This window comes from Nomascus leucogenys, chromosome 12 (genome assembly GCF_006542625.1).
Source record: "Nomascus leucogenys isolate Asia chromosome 12, Asia_NLE_v1, whole genome shotgun sequence".
NCBI lineage: Eukaryota > Metazoa > Chordata > Mammalia > Primates > Hylobatidae > Nomascus > Nomascus leucogenys.
The window spans coordinates 62,370,205-62,390,677 of record NC_044392.1 but is presented as its reverse complement, the minus strand read 5'-3'; the positions used below and the strand labels follow the sequence as shown (position 1 = coordinate 62,390,677).

Here is a 20,473-nt window from a genome sequence, read left to right as displayed (position 1 = left end):
AGCCTCGGCAACAGAGAGAGACCCAGTCTCTAAAAACTAATAAATAAACAAATTGTTAAAAAGAGTAGAGTTTTGTAAATAAGTATAGAATTTATTCCATCCAAAATTGTTTGCTATGTCTTTACCTTTGCAGATGAATAAAATTTGCATTTTTGCATTACTAATCAGAAACTATGTATTAATTAGTTTTAAAAAATAAGTGGCATAAAATGAGGTTCATAGTAGTCCTCCTTGTATTGAAGTCCAATCTGTAAAAAGAAATTAAACAGAATTTCCACATATATTGTTCAGCATGATTATAAAATAATATTAAGAGTTTTCTAGGAAGAAGCAATCGGAAAATGGAATTGTTTAAAATTCTCTCTACAATGGCATCAAAAAAGTTAGATAGCTTGGAACAAATCTTCTGAACAATGTGCAAGTTCTCCACACTAAGAACTACAAAACATAATTGAAAGACATTAAGGAAGACTTAAAATAATTGACAAGAGGCTGGGCATGGTGGCTCATGCCTGTAATCACAGCCAAGGTGGATGGATCACTTGAGCCCAGGAGTTCAAGACCAGCCTGGGCAACAGGGTGAAACCCTGTCTCTACTAAAAATACAGAAACTCACTGGATGTAGTAACATGTGCCTATAGTCCCAGCTACTCAGGAGGCTGAGGTAAGAAGATCGCTTGAGCCCAGGAGGTTGAGGCTGTGGTGAACCATGATCACACCACTGCACTCCAGCCTGGGTGACAGAGTGAGACCCTGTCTCAAAATACTACTACTACTAATAATAATAATAATTGACAAGATATATTATGTTCATTAGCCAAAGAACCTTAAAAAAAAAAAAAAAGACAAAGTTGGAAGACATAGGGTACCAGATTTGAAGACTTATTTTAGAGCTACAGTGATAAAGACAGTTTGGTATTGGCATAAGGATAGATAAATAGATCAGTGGAACAAAATAGAGAGTCTAGAAATCAATACACATCTATGTAGTCACTTTATTTTCAACCAAAGTGCCAACTGATATGGAAAAATGAACCTCAACTATACCTCATTTCATACAAACAGTTAATTTCAGATGAATCAAAGACCTAAGCATAAAAGCTAGAACCACAAAGCTTTTGGAAGAAAATATAGGAGAGTATATTCATGATGTCAGAATTGGCAAAGATTTCTTAAACGGGCCACAAAAAATATGAACCATAGAAGAAAAAGTTAATATTTTGCATGTGATGGAAATTTTAAAATTCTCTTTATCAGAAGACATCATTGAAAAATGAATAGACAAAGTCACAGACTTTGCAATATATATTTGCCAAAGGAATTAAATTCAGAATCTATAAGAACTGTTTACAACTCAATAATATTGCCAAATTTTAAAATGGGCAAAATACTTTAATAAACATTTCACCAAAGAAAATATACAAGCAGCACATAAAAACATGATATTTAAAATTATTAATCATTAGGTGCTTTGAAAATTAAAACCACAGTGATCTGCTACTTTACACCCACTAGAATGAGTATAACAAAAAAAAAAACAGATGGTAAGTAATCTTGGGGAGGATAGGGAGAAACGGTAACCCTTGTACATTGCTGTGCCATTGGAAAATGGCAGTTTCTTAAAAGGTTAAATATAAATTTACCATATGACCTAGTAATTTTTCTCCTAGGTATCTACCCAAGAGGAATGAAAATAAAAGTCCTCATAAAGACTTGCATGCAAATATTCATAGCAGCACTATTCATAATAGCCAAAAAGTGGAAACAACCCAACTGTCCATTAACCAATGTGTAGATAAATAAAATGTGCTATAACCTACAATGGAATACTATTGAGCAATAAAAAGGAACAAAATACAATACATGCTATATGTATGAACCTCAAAAACATGCTAAGTGAAAGAAATTAGACATAATAGGCCAGATACTATATGGTTCTATTTGTATGAAATGTCCAGAATAGGCAAATCTGTGGAAACAGAAAATAGGTTACTGGTTGCCTTGGGCTAAGGATAAGAATAGAGATTAACTGTTAACAGCATGAGGAATCTTATTGGAGTTACGAAGATGTTTTAAAACTGCATTGTGGTGATGGTTGTATAATTCAGTAAATTATTAAAAACTATTGAACTGTATACTTAAACAGATGTATATGTAAATTATACCTCAATGAAGTTGTTTTTAAAATGGCCAAAGGACTTATGCACTTCACAAAAGAAGATAAAAGAAGAGTCAAGAAGAACATGAAGAGGTGCTTATCATTAGTTATCACTACAATGAGATACCATCAACACCCACTACAAGGGCTAGAGATACCATCTACATCCTTTAGAAGGACTAAAGTACACTGATGCTCAGCAGAAACCTTACATGCCAGAGGGATTGGAGTTCTGTCTTTAACCACCTTAAACAGAATAAGTGTCAGCCAAGAATTTTGTATCCAGCAATACTAAGTTTCATAAAAGAAGAAGAAATAAAGTGTTTTTCAGGCAAGTAAATGTTGAGGGAATTTGACACTACCAGATCAGCCCTACAAGGTATGGTAAAAGGAGTTCTAAATCTTCAAACAAAAAGTTGATATGCACCAGAATAGAACCTCTTGAAAGCATGAAACTTACAGGACTGCCAGGCACAGTGGCTCATGCCTGTAATCCCAGCACTTTGGGAGGCCGTGGTGGGCAGATAATGAGGTCAGGAGTTCAAGCCCAGTCTGACCAACATGGTGAAACCCCGTCTCTACTAAAAATACAAAAATTAGCCAGACATGGTGGTGGGTGCCTGTAATCCCAGCTACTCAGGAGGCTGAGGCAGGAGAATTGCTTAAACCCAGGAGATGGAGGTTGCAGTTAGCTGAGATTGCACCACTGTACTCCAGCCTAAGTGACAGAGCGAGACTCTGCCTGCCACCCCCCAGCCCCCACCCCCCCAAAAAAAGCAATAACACAGTGAAGAAAACAAAGTACTAGGTAACAATCAACATGATGACTGGAATAGTACCTTATATCTCAATATTAATGTTGAATGTAAATGGTCTAAATGCTCACTTGAAAGAAAAAGATTGGCAGAATGGATAAAAATTCACAAACCAAATATCTGCTGTCTTCAAGAGATTCATCTAACACGTAAGGATTCCTATAGACTCAAGGTAAAAGAGTGGAAAAAGATATTTCACACAAATGGCAACCCAAAGTGAGCAGGAGTAGCTATTGTTATGTCAGACAAAACAGATTTTAAAGCAACAACAGTTAAAAAAGACAAAGAAGGTCATTATACAATGATAAAATGATCAATTCAACAAGAAGATATTGCAATACTAAATATACACCTAACTCTAGAGCCCCCAGATTCATGAAACAATTACTATTAGATCTAAGAAAGGAGATATCAACACAATAATAGAAGGGGACTTCAACACTCCACTGACAGCACTAGATAGATCATTGGAGCAGAAAATCAGCAAACACTGGACTTAAACGACACTCTAGAACAAATAAACCTGACAGATATTTACAGAACATTCTACCCAAGAACTGCAGAATATACATTATTCTCATCAGCACATGGAACATTCTGCAAAGTAGACCATATGATAGGCCACAAAACAAGTCTCAATAAATTTTTAAAACTCAAAGTAATATCAGGTATCTTCTCAGACCACAGTGGAATAAAACTAGAAATCAACTCCTAAAGGAACCCTAAAAACTATACAAATGCATGGAAATTAAAGTCTGCTCCTAAGTGATTTTTGGGTTAAGAACGAAATCAAGATGGAAGTGTTAAAATTATTTGAAATGAATGATAATAGTGACATAAGTTATCAAAACCTCTGAGATACAGCAAAACAGTGCTGAGGGGAAAGTTTATAGCACTAAATTGCTACATCAAAAAGTCTGAAAGGTCACAAATTGACAATGTAATGTCACTCCTCAAGGAACTAGAGAAACAAGAACAAACCCAAAGTTAGTGGAATAAAAGAAATAACAGAAGATCAGAGCAGAATTAAATGAAACTGAAACAAACAAAAACAGTAGGCCAGATACAGTGGCTCATGCCTATAATCCTAGCGCTTTAGGAGGCCAAGGCAGGCAGATTGCTTGGGAATTTGAGACCAGCCTGAGCAACATGGTGAAACCCTATTTCTACAAAAAACACACAAATTAACCAGGTATGGTGGTGCCCACCTGTGGTCCCAGCTGCTCCAGAGGCTGAGGTGGGAGGATTACTTGAGCCCAGGAGGCAGAGGTTGCAGTTAGACGAGACTGTCCCATTGCACTCCAGTCTGCGAAACAGAACGAGATTGTCTCAAAAAATAAAAAAAAGTCAAAGTGTGTGTGTGTGTGTGTGTGTGTGTATGTCTTCACATATATATACATGTACACATACACAGGAGATCAAAGAGACAAAAAGCTGGTTATTTGAAAAAGATATACAAAATTTATAGACCATTAGCTAGATTAACCAAGAAGAGAAAAAATTCAAATAAGCCCAATTAGAAATGAAAATGGAGACATTACAACAAACACCACAGAAATACAAAAGATAATTTGAGGCTACTATGAATACCTCTGTGCACACAAAGTAGAAAATCTAGAGGACTGGATAAATTCATGGAAACACACAACCCTCCTAGCTTAAATCAGGAATAAATAGAAATCCTGAACCAATAACTAGCAGTGAGATTGAATCAGTAATTTTAAAATTGCCAACAACAACAACAACAAAAAGCCCGAGGCCAAATGGATTTACAGCCAAATTCTACCAGACATTCAAAGAATAATTGGTATCATTCCTACTGAAACTATTCCAAAAGATTGATAAAGAGGGAATCCCCTCTAACTCTTTCTATGAAGCCAGTATCACCCTGATACCAAAACCAGGAAAGGACATAACAAAAAAATAAAACTACAGACCAGTATCCCTGATGAACATAGAAAGACCCCAAAAGCAAATGCAACAAAAACAAAAATAAATGGGACCTAATTAAACAAAAAAGCTTCTACACAGCAAAAGAAATAATCATAAGAGTAAACTGACAACCTTCAGAATGGGAGAAAATATTTGCAAATTATGCATCTGACAAAGGACCAATATCCAGAATCTACAAGGAACTCAAACAAATCAGAAAAATAAATAAATAAAACCCACCAAATAATGCCACCAAAAAGTAAAAAGTGGACAAATTACATGAATTGGCATATCTCAAAAGAAGATATAGAAATGGCCAACAAACATGAAAAAAATGCTCATCATCAGGGATGTGTAAATTAAAACCACAATGAGATACCACCTTATTCCAGCCAGAGTGACTATTATTAAAAAGTCAAAAAGCAATAGATGTTGGCATGGGTGTGGTGAAAAGAGAACACTTACACACTGCTGGTTGGAATGTAAATTGGTACAGCCTCTATGGAAAACAGTATGGAGCATTCTTAAAGAACTAAAATTAGATCTACCATTTGATCTAGGAATCCTACTCCTGGGCACCTATCCAAAGAAAAAGAAGTCATTATATCAAAAAGACACCTGCTTATGTATGTCTATCATAGCATAATTCATAATTGCAAACGTATGGAACCAACTTAGGAATCAACCTAAGTACCCATCAAATGATGAGTGGATAAATAAAATGTGGTATTGCCAGGTGCATTGGCTCATGCCTGTAATCCCAACACTTTGGGAGGCTGAGGCAGGCAGATCACAAGGTCAAGAGATGAAGACCATCCTGGCCAATATGGTAAAACCCCATCTCTACTAAAAATACAAAAATTAGCTGGGCATGGTGGCATGCATCTGTAATCCCAGCTACTTGGGAGGCTGAGGCAGGAGAATCACTTGAACCCAGGAGGCGGAGGTTGTGGTGAGCCAAGATCATGCCACTGCACTCCGGCCTGGCGACAGAGCGAGACTCCATCTCAAGGATTCCCTATTTAATAAATGGTGCTGGGAAAACTGGCTAGCCATATGTAGAAAGCTGAAACTGGATCCCTTCCCTACACCTTATACAAAAATTAATTCAAGATGGATTAAAGACTTACATGTTAGACCTAAAACCATAAAAACCCTACAAGAAAGCCTAGGCAATACCATTCAGGATATAGGCATGGGCAAGGACTTCATGTCTAAAACACCAAAAGCAATGGCAACAAAAGCCAAAATTGACAAATGGGATCTAATTAAACTAAAGAGCTTCTGCACAGCAAAAGAAACTACCATCAGAGTGAACAGGCAACCTACAGAATGGGAGAAAATTTTTGCAACCTACTCATCTGACAAAGGGCTAATATCCAGAATCTACAATGAACTCAAACAAATTTACAAGAAAAAAACAACCCCATCAAAAAGTGGACAAAGGACATGAACAGACACTTCTCAAAAGAAGACATTTATGCAGCCAAAAAACACATGAAAAAATGCTCATCATCACTGGCCATTAGAGAAATGCAAATCAAAACCACAATGAGATACCATCTCACACCAGTTAGAATGGCCATCATTAAAAAATCAGGAAACAATAGGTACGGGAGAGGATGTGGAGAAATAGGAACACTTTTACACTGTTGGTGGGACTGTAAACTAGTTCAACCATTGTGGAAGTCAGTGTGGCGATTCCTCAGGGATCTAGAACTAGAAATACCATTTGACCCAGCCATCCCATTACTGGGTATATACCCAAAGGACTATAAATCATGCTGCTATAAAGACACATGCACACGTATGTTTGTTGCGGCACTATTCACAATAGCAAAGACTTGGAACCAACCCAAATGTCCAACAATGATAGACTGGATTAAGAAAATGTGGCACATGTACACCGTGGAATACTATGCAGCCATAAAAAATGATGAGTTCATGTCCTTTGTAGGGACATGGATGAAACTGGAAACCATCACTCTCAGTAAACAATTGCAAGGACAAAAAACCAAACACCACATGTTCTCACTCATAGGTGGGAATTGAACAATGAGAACTCATGGACACAGGAAGGGGAACATCACACTCCGGGGACTGTTGTGGGTTGGGGGGAGGGGGGAGGGACAGCATTAGGAGATATACCTAATGCTAAATGACGAGTTAATGGGTGCAGCAAACCAGCACGGCACATGGATACATATGTAACAAACCTGCACATTGTGCACATGTACCCTAAAACCTAAAGTATAATTTAAAAAAAAGGAAAAGAAAAGAAAAGAAAGAAAATGTGGTATATACATACCATGGAATACTACTCAGCCATGAAAAAGAATGAAATAATGTCTTATGCAGCAACTTGGATGGAGCTGGAGGCCATTATTATAAGTGACTCACGAATGGAAAACCAAATAGTCTATGTTCTCACTTATAAGTGGGAGCTAAGCTATGGGTACACAAAGACAAACAAAGTGGTATAATAGACATTGAAGATTCAGAAGGGAGGAGGGTCGGATGGGGGAAGGGATAAAAACTACATATTGGGTATAATGTACACTACTTGGGTGATGGGTGCACTAAAATCTCAGACTTCACCACTATACAGTTCATCTGTGTAACCAAAAACCACTTATACCCCAATATAAATATACATATATAATATATATTATATAATATATGTAATATTATTTTTATATATAGTAAAATAAAATATACTGACAATACCAAAGATTAATGAGATTTTAGAGCAACTAGCATTTTCATTTATTGTGAGTGAGGACACAAAATTACCTGAACATTTTTTAGGACTTTTGACAGTTTCCTATGAGGTAATATCTAAAGAGAAATGAAACCGTATGTTCCCCAAAAGACTTAACTAGAATGATTATGACAGCCTTTCTCTTAATAGCTCAAACCTGGAAACATCCCAAATATCTATCAAGAAGAGAATGGATAAACCATTTGTGTTATATTCATGCAAGAAAATACTACTCATGAGTAAAAAGAAAAAAGTGTTGATAACACTCAACAACATGGATGAGTCTCAGAAACATATTGTAAAAGAAGCCAGATACCAAAGAGTAGGTTCTCAATTACTCATTATTTAAAGCTTGAGAACAGGCAAAACTCCTGTGTGGTAATAGAAATCAGAAAATGACTGGGGAGAGTAGAAGTGGGGTAAAGTGAGATAATTCCCTGGAATGCTATATTCTCCATCTCAATTGAGGTGACAGTTACACAGGCACATCCAGTTGCCAAAACCCACTTTTTATAATTGAACAAGCACTCGATTTTTTTTTTCCCCGAGACAGAGTCGTGCTCTGTTGCACAGGCTGGAGTGCAGTGGCGCTATCTTGGATCACTGCAGCCTCAGTCCTGGGTTCAAGCGATTCTTCTGCCTCAGCCTCCCAAGTAGCTGGGACTACTGGCACATGCCACCATGCCCAGCTAATTTTTGTATTTCTAGTAGAGACGGGGTTTTACCATATTGGCGAGGCTGGTCTCAAACTCCTGACCTCGTCATCCGCCTGCCTTGGCCTCCTAAAGTGCTAAGATTACAGGTGTGAGCCACTGCACCCAGCCAGATTTTTTTTTTTTTTTACCATTAAAAGGGCACTTAAGAGTTGTGCATTTTATTGTTTTTAAATTATACCTCAATTATTATTATTTTTTTGAGACAGAGTCTCTCTCTGTCACCAAGGTTGGAGTGCAGTGGCGCAATCTCCGCTCACTGCAGCCTCCTCCTCCCGAGTCCAAGTGACTCTCGTGCCTCAGCCTCCCCAGTAACTGGGACTACAGGCTCATGCCACCATGCCTGGCTAATTTTTGTATTTTTTGGTAGAGATGGGGTTTCACCATGTTGGCCAGGCTGGTCTCGAACTCCTGACCTCAAGTGATCCACCCACCTCGGGCTCCCAAAGTGCTGGGATTACAAGCATGAGCCACCATGCCCAGCCCAAGAAATAATTTTTAAAATAATTTTTATACCATAGTTGTTTATAAAGCTTTCCATAGTAAGTTCCTTCTTATGGTGAAATCAGCCATTCTAAAGGCAAACTAGAATATATAATACTATAGAATTTGACTTTTTTGATTGTGAACATGGTATTTGTCTTCTAGAGCATGTCGCTTTCACTGGCTTCCATTCTTTTTCCTGGTCCCTAATTGTTTCATTTCAGTTTTCTGTGTTTTCTTGTTTTCTTTTGTGGAAAGTATTTATTCTCATAGCTTTATCACTTTACTATAGCCTGCCCCATTATCAAAATCTCTAGTATCGTCCTTTGTTCTGAATTATATTTCTGTTTCCTCTTGCTTTTGAGTCTTTGTTTTGATTTTCTACTAATACTTCAAATAAGCTTATTTAAAACTAAATTGACATCTTTCTCCTAACACAACCCCGTCCCTCTTTCTGTCATATAGGTACCATTCTCATAATCATCTATGCCAAAATCTTTGCAATTATGTTTGCCTGTTCCTCTCTTCTTGCTCTACTTCCTGATTTAGTTTTCATGTCCTGTTGCTTTTTTTTTCTCTTTTTGCCAATATATTATTATGCAAAAGTTTCAACATATAGGAAAATGAAAAGAATCATACAGTGAACATACATATGCCCACCACTAGGATATTACAATTAACATTTTGCTACATTTGCTTCTTTACATGATTATTCATTTATTCTTTCTCTATCTGTGATTTTTCTTTTATGTTATGTATTCCTTTCCATTCTCCTAATCACTACACACTTGGATTATTCTTGGTCTTTCTTCATCCAGTTATTTCTCTCTCTGTAATATATCTTTTATGCCAGTGGTTTCCAAAATGATCGTACTCAAACTATCTACTGGTACCCAGTAGAAAATATTAGAACTAATTTTTCATAATGTTGTTACTGAAAGAAAAAGAAACAAACTAAGCTTCACTACTATTTTACATACAGATTGGTAATGGCATTCTTACTGATTCCGTATGTCGGATTATCACATACTCTAACCAGAGTGCCTTGAGGGAGGAATGGGTGAGACATCTTTGCTCTTTTTTCAAGGACACTGTGAAATTTTACAGTTGATTTGTGCCCAGTTAAGTGGATTTATAGACTAGTTATATAGTTTTTAAACTAACCTCACATAAAATGGAAATGTCACTTTAAAAGATTTCTACAAAAACACTACTGATTGCAGATAATACAAATATGCAAACCCAGACTAATAGCAAGAAAATGGAAGAGCTGATACTGTTTGTGTATCATATGACCATATATAAGCTTTTTTCAACTTCATCAAGGTAAAATCATGATAATTGTTTATTTAATCACCTCTTTTAAAAACATCTATTTTTCTATATGTTTTATTATATACATATTAGAAGAGGGGCAGATGTCAGATTTTTTACTAAAAAGCCTACATGATCAAAAAACCTTGGCGATAATTATGTAAGACCAAATTAATCTTCCTAAAACTAACTTTCTAACTGTCTCTCCCTTGCTGTCCATTGTCAGCAGAATAAAGTCCAGACTCCTTGGTTAAGTACTAAAGATTTTTTATAATTGAATCATATTCTATATTTTTCAAAGTATTCTCATGTCATAAATCTGACATATTTTTTGTCTTTGCCATATACCCATTTCTTCTGCCAGGAACCAGTCTTGCTTCCTGTGTCTACCTGGCTCATACCTATTATCCTTCTAAGCTCCAATCTAAAGTATAATTTCTTTGTAGCCCCTTCTGTCCTTTTCTTGCAAGTCAGAAGTAGATGTTCTCTCCTCTGTGCTCAGTAGTACCATATGACATGTCTCTCTTGTAGCACTTATATTGCATTGTAACTAGATAACACACTCAGAGCAGTGATTTTTGACACATTCATCTGTATATCCTTTCAGTAGACACTTCAGTGTTTGAAAAGAGGGAAAGAGGGAAGAGAGGGAGGGAGGGAAGAAGGGAAAAGGAAGAGAAAGAAAGGGAAAAAAAGAAAGAAGCTACTCTATCCTCCAGATTATTTTGGTCACCCTTTTGGAAATACTTTTCAATCTCTATAAGGCTCTGAGGGGCCAATAAATAATAAGCCCGTCTTCATTCACTGGATTGTAGTCAATAGAGAAATAAGACACCAGAGACAGACAGATGAAGTCAGAATGTCAGCGAATGAATGTTAGCCCTGCGTGTACATGGCCTTGCTGTTATTTTACCCCTGCAGGAGGGAGACCTAAGTACTTAGTCTTTGGCCTCTGTGTTTAACTGCAAGCCTCCTCCCAACGGGCAGACATGGCAGAGAACAGACCAGAATACGCCTCTGCAGGCAGGCCGTTAACCAAAACAGTGAGAGAACTCAAGAGTCCCTGAGCCAAGCATATTGAGTTCATTGTGTAAAACCCCCCAGTCAGATAAGACATTCTTTCTTCCTTGGGGAAGAAAGTGAAGGGGCTCGGAGAAACTGGAAATGTTCCTCCCATTCTTTATTCTTTAAGGAATTTGAAGAATTGGATGAACATTTCCCCCTAATGCTCTTTACATTAAGGCTGAACATACGTCTTGGTTGGCCCAGGACTGATCCATCTTATTCCTGTTGCCCCAGCATAATTATTAATAGTATCCCCTTTTATTCTCAAAAGGGGACAGTACATTTTATGATCATCCTAAGTATATTTTTCTTAAAATAGAATGATCAAAATTGCATTCAGTATTCTGGGAATGTTTGAAACTCTTTAATATGGGCTACTCTCCCATTTACACAACCGGGTACACCTTTTTAACATTGCCTGTACTTATCTTGGGGAGCCTACAATTTAGAACACTGAGTCTATTTGTTTTATGCTCAGCCAAACTTTACCACTTTCCTCTCTACACTTTGTCTCCCCACGTAATAGCCCCACGGAAGACTATTTTCAGGATGAACTATATGTTATTCACATTAGTATTCTCTGCAGTGCTTTGCACAGAGTAGATGCTGAAAAGAGAAGAATAATATTTTAAATGTAGGTTTTATAGTTTAAGATATTGTTTACATTCTGCTGAACATTTAAGATCTTCTAGAAAGACCTTACAGTTTCTAAAACATGCCCTTTTCTTCCCAGTCTTCTGATATTCTGAACCCAGCTGTGTATTCAAATACAGTGTAAGGACACAGCTTGAACAGCTTGGTTTAATTGATGTACATTTTATCTTCTATTCAAATAAAATAGTGTTTTGGTTAGGTAGTTGTCTTGAAAATACAACATTAGAAATTCATTTTACCCACAACCCATCCCATTTCTCTTATGATGAAAGAAAGATTAAATTTTTGCTAAAGGCAGCTTACAAATATATTGAATGTTGATATTTCAGAGCTTAGAGAATGATTAAAAAAATTATCAACTGAATAGAGCTCCACCATGAGAAAACAATTGTAATTCTTACATTTAAACAAGAAAAATCCTATTTTGGGAAGAGGAAAGAAAGATGAATTCATGGGATTTAGAACCAACCAGCTGCTTGTTATGCCCAAAATAGTTTTGTCTTGAAATAGCTTTTTAGGGGAATACTTTGGCTTCATACACAGGAAAAGATGGTTAGGTTAGGTCTTTCCTGTGTCAAAAATAAACAAACACATTTTCTCTTGGCCCTAACCCTCCCCATAGTTTTTATACTATCTTTTTCACAAGCAAATTTTTGTTTTAAGTCATCTATTCTTAAGGACTCTACCTCGTATTTTTCTCTTCAGTTACTACAATATTCTGACTTTTGCCTCCTACCTTTTCAGGGTTACCAGTAACCTCCTGATCTTATAGACTCTTTTTAGCCCTTATCTTTAACAGCTTTACAAAGTGTTTTTTTTTGTTTGTTTGTTTGTTTTGTTTTTTTTTGAGATGGAGTCTTGCACTGTTGCCCAGGCTAGAGTGCAGTGGCACGATCCCAGCTCACTGCAAGCTCTGCCTCCTGGGTTCATGCCATTCTCCTGCCTCAGCCTCCGGAACAAAGCGTTTTTTAATGCTGACCATGCCCTTCCTCTTCTGTCTTCTTTTACACCATTCCCCCTGATGATTCTTACTTTCTCCATCTGCCCCTTAAAATGTCAGTGCTCCTAAGGTTCTGTTCTTCACCTTTCTCTGCTCAGTTTATCTAGGTTATCATGTCTGCTGTCATAGCTTTAACTACAGTGTCTCTCAAATCTTTATCTTATATTTCTCTTTGGAGTACCGGGTTCATACGGCCAAGAGCTTGTTATTTATCTCTACCAGGATGTTCTACAGATCACTCAAATGTAACACCTTTCCTTCCTGCCTTCAACAGATATGACATCCCCCCAGCTGCTTGAGCCAAAAACTGGTTGTCATTCCTTTTCCTCACTTTCTCCTCTCTGTTGCAGTTAACTACCAAGTTCTATCAATTCTAACTTTTAAAAACCTGCCATTCAGGTGGATCACGAGGTCAGGAGACCAAGACCATCCTGGCCAACATGGTAAAACCCTGTCTCTACTAAAATACAAAAAATTAGCTGGACATGGTGGCACGCGCCTTTAGTCCTAGCTACCCAGGAGACTGAGGCAGGGGAATCACTTGAACTGGGGAGGCAGAGGTTGCAGTGAGCCGAGATCATGCCATTGCACTCCAGCATGGCGACAGAGCAAGAGTCCATCTCAAAAAAAATAAAAAATAAAAACCTGCCATTTCTTGAGTGTCCATTGGTGGTAGGCACATTACTAGGCACTTTTAATACATCATCTGTCTCCTAAATTCCTCTAAATCCACATTAATTTCTAATTTCTATTCCCACAACCATTTTCATAGTTATTCCTTTTTTTTTTTTTTTTTGAGACAGACTCTCACTCTGTTGCCCAGGCTGGAGTGCAGTGATGAGATCTCAGCTCACTGCAACCTCCACTTCCTAGGTTTGAGCAATTCTCCTGCCTCAGCCTCCTGAGTAGCTGAGATTATAGGAACCCACCACCATGCCCAGCTAATTTTTGTATTTTTAGTAGAGATGGGGGTTTCACCATGTTGCTCAGTCTGGTCTCCAACTCCTGACCTCAAATGATCCACCCACACTGGCCTCCCACAGTGCTGGGATTACAGGTGTAAGTCACTGTGCCGGCCCATTTTCATAATTATTCAATAAATATTTGATAATGTATCACTTTTATGCCACAAGAGCCAGAAACCTGGGAATCATCTTTACCTCTTTCCTCCCTTCCCTTCCTCAATCCTCATGGTAGTCATTAAGTTCTGTTACTTTACCTTCTTTGTTTTATTATCCATGCTACTACCCTGCCTTAGTTCCAGTCTTCACAAGTTCTTATGCAGTCTATTAGTGTTTATCTTATTTGTCTGCCTTTATTCTCATTGCACACCATCTATTTCGTCCTTTATTACTGCTGCCCATAATCTTTTTCAAATATAAATTAAATCATGTCACAGTTCATCTTAATCAATTCTCTATCATCATCAAACTAAAGATCAAACTTCTCAACACAGCACTCTAAGAATGTTGTAATTTTGTGCTTGTTCATAAAATTCATTTCTCTTTGCATACAACTTTCATTCTAGGTTACCAAATTATTTGTAATTATGGAAAATACCAAGCATTCTTAATACCTCAATGCCCTTTATCTGGAATCATCTCCCTCTCCCTAATCCCAACTTTTTATTTTATTTATTTATTTTTTTGACTCGGTCTATCACCAGGCTGGAATGCAGTGGCACGATCTCGGCTCACTGCAACCTCCGCCTCCTGGGTTCAAGTGATTCTCCTGCCTCAGCCTCCTGAGTAGCTGGGACTATAGGCATGCACCACCACACCCAGCTAATTTTTGTATTTTTAGTAGAGACGGGGTTTCACAATGTTGGCCAGGATGGTCTCGATCTCTTGACCTCATGATCCGCCTGCCTCGGCCTCCCAAAGTGCTGGGATTACAGGCGTGAGCCAGCTTATCTTTAAAGACTGCTTAAACATCACCTTTTAGAAGGCTTTCCTGATAGCAATCTTACCAGGCAATTGGTATTCCTCTGCACTCCCCAAAAAAGATTATGTTTATCTTTATCTTATCATTTATCTGTTCTGTCTTCCTGTCTAGACTATAAACTCCTTGAAGTCAAGAATTGGGTTGTATTTCTAATTTTTATTTCTGCATAAGGATGATGGGGAGATGAGGATGAGAAGGGAGGAAGGAAAAAAGAAAGAAAATGAATAAATGAATTGATCCACTAAATAGTGTATAAAATTGCTAGGTATTTTAGTCTTGATTTTTATTACCTTCATTTTAAATGAGCAAATAATAACCACTTCTTTATCGGTATTAATTTGCCCTGCATGAAAACAAAACAAAACAAAAAAAACTTGCTAATGGTATCAGTGGTAAAGGTTTAAAATTAATAAAGTAACCCAGAAGATAAATGGCTGCATTTGTTTGCCCTCCTAAAGAAAGGACTGCTAATCTCTTAGTTGCTAATTAACTTGAGTGCTAACTAAAATGCTAAATCAACTTTCAAGTTAACATTAAAATATATTTATGTTGATCGTTTATCCTTACTATTAGTACATCCCTTTTAGTGAATTTTTCAGATATCAAATGGACTATTTCAGCTATTTCTATAGTCCTTAATTTCTCCAAACTTCTCTAAAGACAAAACATAAATCTAATTGTGGTACATTTGTAGAATTCTTCCTTACTCAGCTCTATTCAGTTCCCATGCTATTTCAAGAAAATTTCTATTAAAGAAAAATATATTTTTCATGGAAGATCCATAACTGCTATAGTGCAGTTTTACAGATATATTCCAAAAATATACTCTTATCCATGTAACAGTTGTTTGGCGATAAAATATTATATCTATTTGATAGATTTGCTTCATAGCTAAGGAGGATTAAAGTGAACTACAGTACATCTCAGTTCTTTTTAATGTTTTGTTCTCTTCTCACATATTTCAACTATTTTAATATTTCATTTGTTCTCATCTTTCCCACCTGAGACATTTCAACCAGGTCCTTCAAAGGAAAAACACAAAAACTCATCAAACTTTGAAACCACCAATCAATACATATGCAGAAAAGTATGGTGGAGAAATGGGGTAGGGGTAATTCAGAGGTTTTCACCAGGAGGCTAGTCATCTGTTCTTTTCTTATATTCTGAATGCAGAACAATAATTTTTCTTAGAGTAAAACAGTATAGCTTGTCAAGTTTATTATAATAGAATTTTTACTTACAAAGTTGGTATGTCATAACTGAGGCTAAATGATATAAAACTAATAAGTCTTGTGATGCTTTCTAAACCTGTTTGCTGTCCAGCGTACTTTTTGTGTGTGTGTCTTTCAGCAGAGCAGAAGCACTCTTAAGAGAAATTGAAAATAAAAGCATGGGACATCATAGTGCACAACAGTGGACTTTTAAAAAAATTCTTTTTTGCTCAACTGCTATCTAAAATGGACAGGACTAGAACCACCTGCTAGGAACATTCCTCCCAACTTATCCATGTTTTACTAATAAGATGGTTCTTAAGAAACCTTAACTTTACAAGGAATGCAGACAAAGTGGGAGGGAAAAGATTCACATTCACATTGGAAAGCTCACGTCAGTTCATGTTGAAAAGGCTAGAGATTTGTTTTAACTTTCAGAAATTCAACTACCTTCAGTATTTCTGGTTATATTTTATTGGTCACTTACTGAGAATTAGTAATATATAAAAATGCGATGTAAGGTATTTATTTGTTATCATTCACAAATACAGATTACACAAAGCACTGTGGTAGTTAGATTAGTGTTCCTTCAGATACTCAGATCTTGTTCACCAAGAGAAAGCAGGTACTTTTGTAGGTTTTAAGCAAATCTAGATTGCTCACTTGAAATGACAAAAGTCCAGGGCTAGGGTTTCCTTTGAGGAGAAGTGGGTCTGAACATAACATCAAAAATGATTATGTATAATAGTAAAAGATTGAACAGGTACCTGCTTCTTGTATTGGACTACAGGTTAAATGTCTCATGTCAGCATGATCAAAGTTTTTAAATGAATGAAATATACAGTAATTTTTATTAGCATTTTTATGGCTTGTGGTTCACATGAACACCTTTTTGTTTAATGCCATCTTCTGTTCTGGGCTTCTAATTGCTTGCTGAAATTCTCACTGGCTGGTGAAGAAGCCAGTCAGACTTAAATCGTGTTTGTTCCTTGAAAGTGAGCCCTCAGCTTTCTGACTCCCAAATATTAGTATAATGAAATAATAAATTCACTCACTGGTGAATTCCTTTCTGTCAGTTTTGAATCTGGCATTTCACTCAATTTTCTTTATTTGCAGAGCTTCCTTACGGCTGGGAGAAAATAGAGGACCCTCAGTATGGGACATACTATGTTGAGTAAGTTTGTTACCTCAGTTAATATTCTCCCAAATGTTGTCCTTTCAGCATATAGCTTTAGAGAATACTGGATACAGCACTTTATGCTTCCGTGATCCAGCTGTTGAGTTTTTCAACTAGGGGAATGAAAAGGCAGGGGCAGGGAGCATTTACTTTCATTGACCTTGGGCTTCCCAGAAGTTGGCTTTGAATTTCTAAATATAGAGAATAAGGGGGAAGTTGCCCAGAGGATTAATAGCTGGAGATGGTATTGTTACTACTACAGCCTCTAAAGAGAAAGTCAGTTGATAGAAAACTGAAATGAGGGCAACGGACTAGATGAATTATCAAGGTCATTTCCAACACTACCACTGTATGCTTCTGAAAGCAGTGGAAGATCTTTAGGGCATTATAACATAATTATCCAAAATTTTGAAGCATACACCTAAAGGTATGCTCTCTTTTAAGGAGTTTTTCAAGGAAAACTTAGTATTCTTTTTAGGGGTGAAAGTTGCTTCTTAGGCAGCTGTTACAGTTAAATTTAAACATAAATATATATTGGAGAGGAGTGCCAGACACCTGCCTGTGTTAGCCAGAGAAATTAAGCTAATATCAATGTCTAATTTTGCCTTCTCTTTTCTTTATCTAATTGCTACATTGTTAGGACCATTGGGATTGATTTCTTTCCAGATGCTAAACATTGAATTTGACCTCAAGCGTCTAGCAGCAGGCAAATACTTGTATCAGAAACATTACTATTCACCTGGAGACTAGGAGTTAAACCTGCTGCCTAGGTAGCAAAGACAAAATGTTATTACCTGAAAAAGTAACAAACACAATCATCTTTAATTTTATGATTGTTTCTTAATGTTTCAACACTTATAGGCATAAACCAATGCCATTTCCTGGTAATTATCCCTAAAGTAAGCATCTCTGACTTCTGTTGCAACTGTAATCTTTATTCTATTGTGCAGGTTGTTACTTGAGTCACTGTGGTTAGAGGGATTTTTGGAATGACTTCTTAAAATTAAATGTGTCTCCTAAGGAAATGACTCAGTTAGATTGACACTTAAGTATATAACTTCAGAATTTCAATATCTTGGTTCCTTTGAAAGCTATGCTAATTTTGTTTCTATTGTGTTACTTAATGTCTTGCTGATACTATGATGTAAAAAGTATACAGCAGGTCTTTTATTATTATTTTTTCCTAAGTCATATTTTGTTAAAGGAAGAAACAACCATTTTTCACATCAAAGGAGTATTTGGGGGCCAACTGAAAAGGTTTTGCAGGATTTTTTTCTTCCCCTCAAAGTTTAGTCTATTTAAATTGGGCTCTAATCAGCTATTTGCCATTGACACTGCTGAATATTTCTGAGATAATGATTCTCATTCTCTTTATTATCCATTCCAAGTGGATTTGAATACATGGTCAAAAGGTAAAAGTCATTTGCCTGTTACAAAACCTTGAGCTGAATGATCTGGTCCCCACTATGCAAAGATATAATATTAAAGCAACTTTAGGGCAAATCCTGAAGCGACCTGCTCCTAGTTGTCAGGGAGGTACATGAAATAGCCTGAATTAGAAGCAACAGCAGCAGCGACATGATTTTGTATGATTATTCCCAGAATGAGCTCATTTTACAGGAGGGTTTTGTATTAGATTAAGAAGGAGCAGACTGTACTCAAGATGCACATTAGTATGGAGTCAGCTGAGCTGTGGAGTGTGGCTTGATTCCCAGATTAGTTAGGTTTTGAATCTCAACCATAGTAATCTGCAGTGAGTTTACTGATGGAGATAAAAAGCTGTTACTTGAATGGCTACTCTTTGGCTCTCTTAGTTTTTCAAACCAGATGGCACGATGATTGCTCTTGGCAGGAGCCGTATAGTAGTAACACCAACTGCAGTGGTAGTTTTTCTTTGTATTTATTTTAGAGGATGGGATTCTGAAATGGATGAATTTATTTTTTAAAATAAAATTGTTCCAAAAATGTAATATGCTTATAATATGCATAAATATAAATATGCATAATCTATAAATTTGCTTATATATTTAGAAATGCAGTCTTGATTCTATTGCATTACATGTCTTTTTTAAATTAACATATAATTATACACATTTTGGGGGTACGTAGTGATGTTTCAGTACACATAATATATAGTGCTTAGATCAGGGTAATAAGCATTAAATGTCTTGATGCACCTAGGTGACAAAGTCAAAATATATACTTGCTTTCACAACTAAAACTTTTTTTTTTTTGGAGATGGAATTTTACTCTTGCCCAGGCTAGAGTGCAGCAGCACGATCTTGGCTCACTGCAACCTCCGCCTCCCAGGTTCAAGTGATTCTCGTACCTCAGCCCCCGAGTAGCTGAGATTATAGGCATGCGCCACTACACCCACCTAATTTTGTATTTTTAGTAGAGATGGGGTTTCACCATGTTGGCCAGGCTGGTCTTAAACTCCTGACCTCAAGTGATCCACCCGCCTCGGCCTCCCAAAATGCTGGGATCGCAGGCGTGAGCTACCGTGCCCAGCCATCTAAAACTCTTTATGAAAGAATATTTTGTTGAGATAAATTTTTAAATCCAGATATTAGACATCAAATTTTAATACAGATAGTGTGCCAAATTGTGTACTACTATTTAATCATTCTTGTTTGCTTTGTTTCTTTCTGATAACCTGTAATATTCTCTCTTATTTCCCATAGCTAGTTATTTGGAAAACAAAATTTGTTGTGTCTTAATAATAGTGTAGGTATAAGTAACTAAATGAAAAGGACAGTATTTTCACTTTTTTATTTTTTGATTTTTTTTGAGTAGCATTTTAGTCTAGATAGTCTAAGATAATGAAGACAATACCTTCCTTCAGTAAATCTTATATTCTTTTGTCAAATTTTTAGGAAAAGGATTACTCATTTGCATACTTCTACTCTCCTCTCCCACACATTACAAATACAAATTACTACTTTTTATGTTCTAATGCCTGGGTGGCAAAGTGAGTCATTCTAGCCAATGACATTAAAGTGAAAGTGAGCCAAGGTTCTTTCTGAACAGGTTTATTCTTTTCTGAGTGTTAATTTTTAGTTGTTTTTCAAAAGAATATGTAAAAATCAGTGCCTAAATACATTTTTTAAAGTAGTTCCTAGGATTTTTATTTTCACAGAGTTAAACAGTTAACTCAATGGACAGGGTGTCCCCCTTATGTTATGAAGCAGAAGCATACTTAAGTGTTAGTGAAATCAGAACCCAAAGAATGTCCAGTGGCACTTA

The 20,473-nt window shown here is 36.7% G+C and overlaps 1 protein-coding gene across 5 annotated transcripts in view; it reads left to right on the top strand.

The window, feature by feature from the left end:
* The window catches only part of MAGI3 (membrane associated guanylate kinase, WW and PDZ domain containing 3), a 286,956-nt gene that overhangs the window by 205,589 nt on the left and 60,894 nt on the right, over positions 1 to 20,473 (top strand). For all 5 annotated transcript variants that reach the window (XM_003267996.4, XM_030824809.1, XM_003267997.4 and 2 more), the window contains exon 7: positions 17,167 to 17,224. In XM_003267996.4, the coding sequence (XP_003268044.1) occupies positions 17,167 to 17,224 (58 nt within the window). The remainder of the gene's footprint in view (positions 1 to 17,166; positions 17,225 to 20,473) is intronic.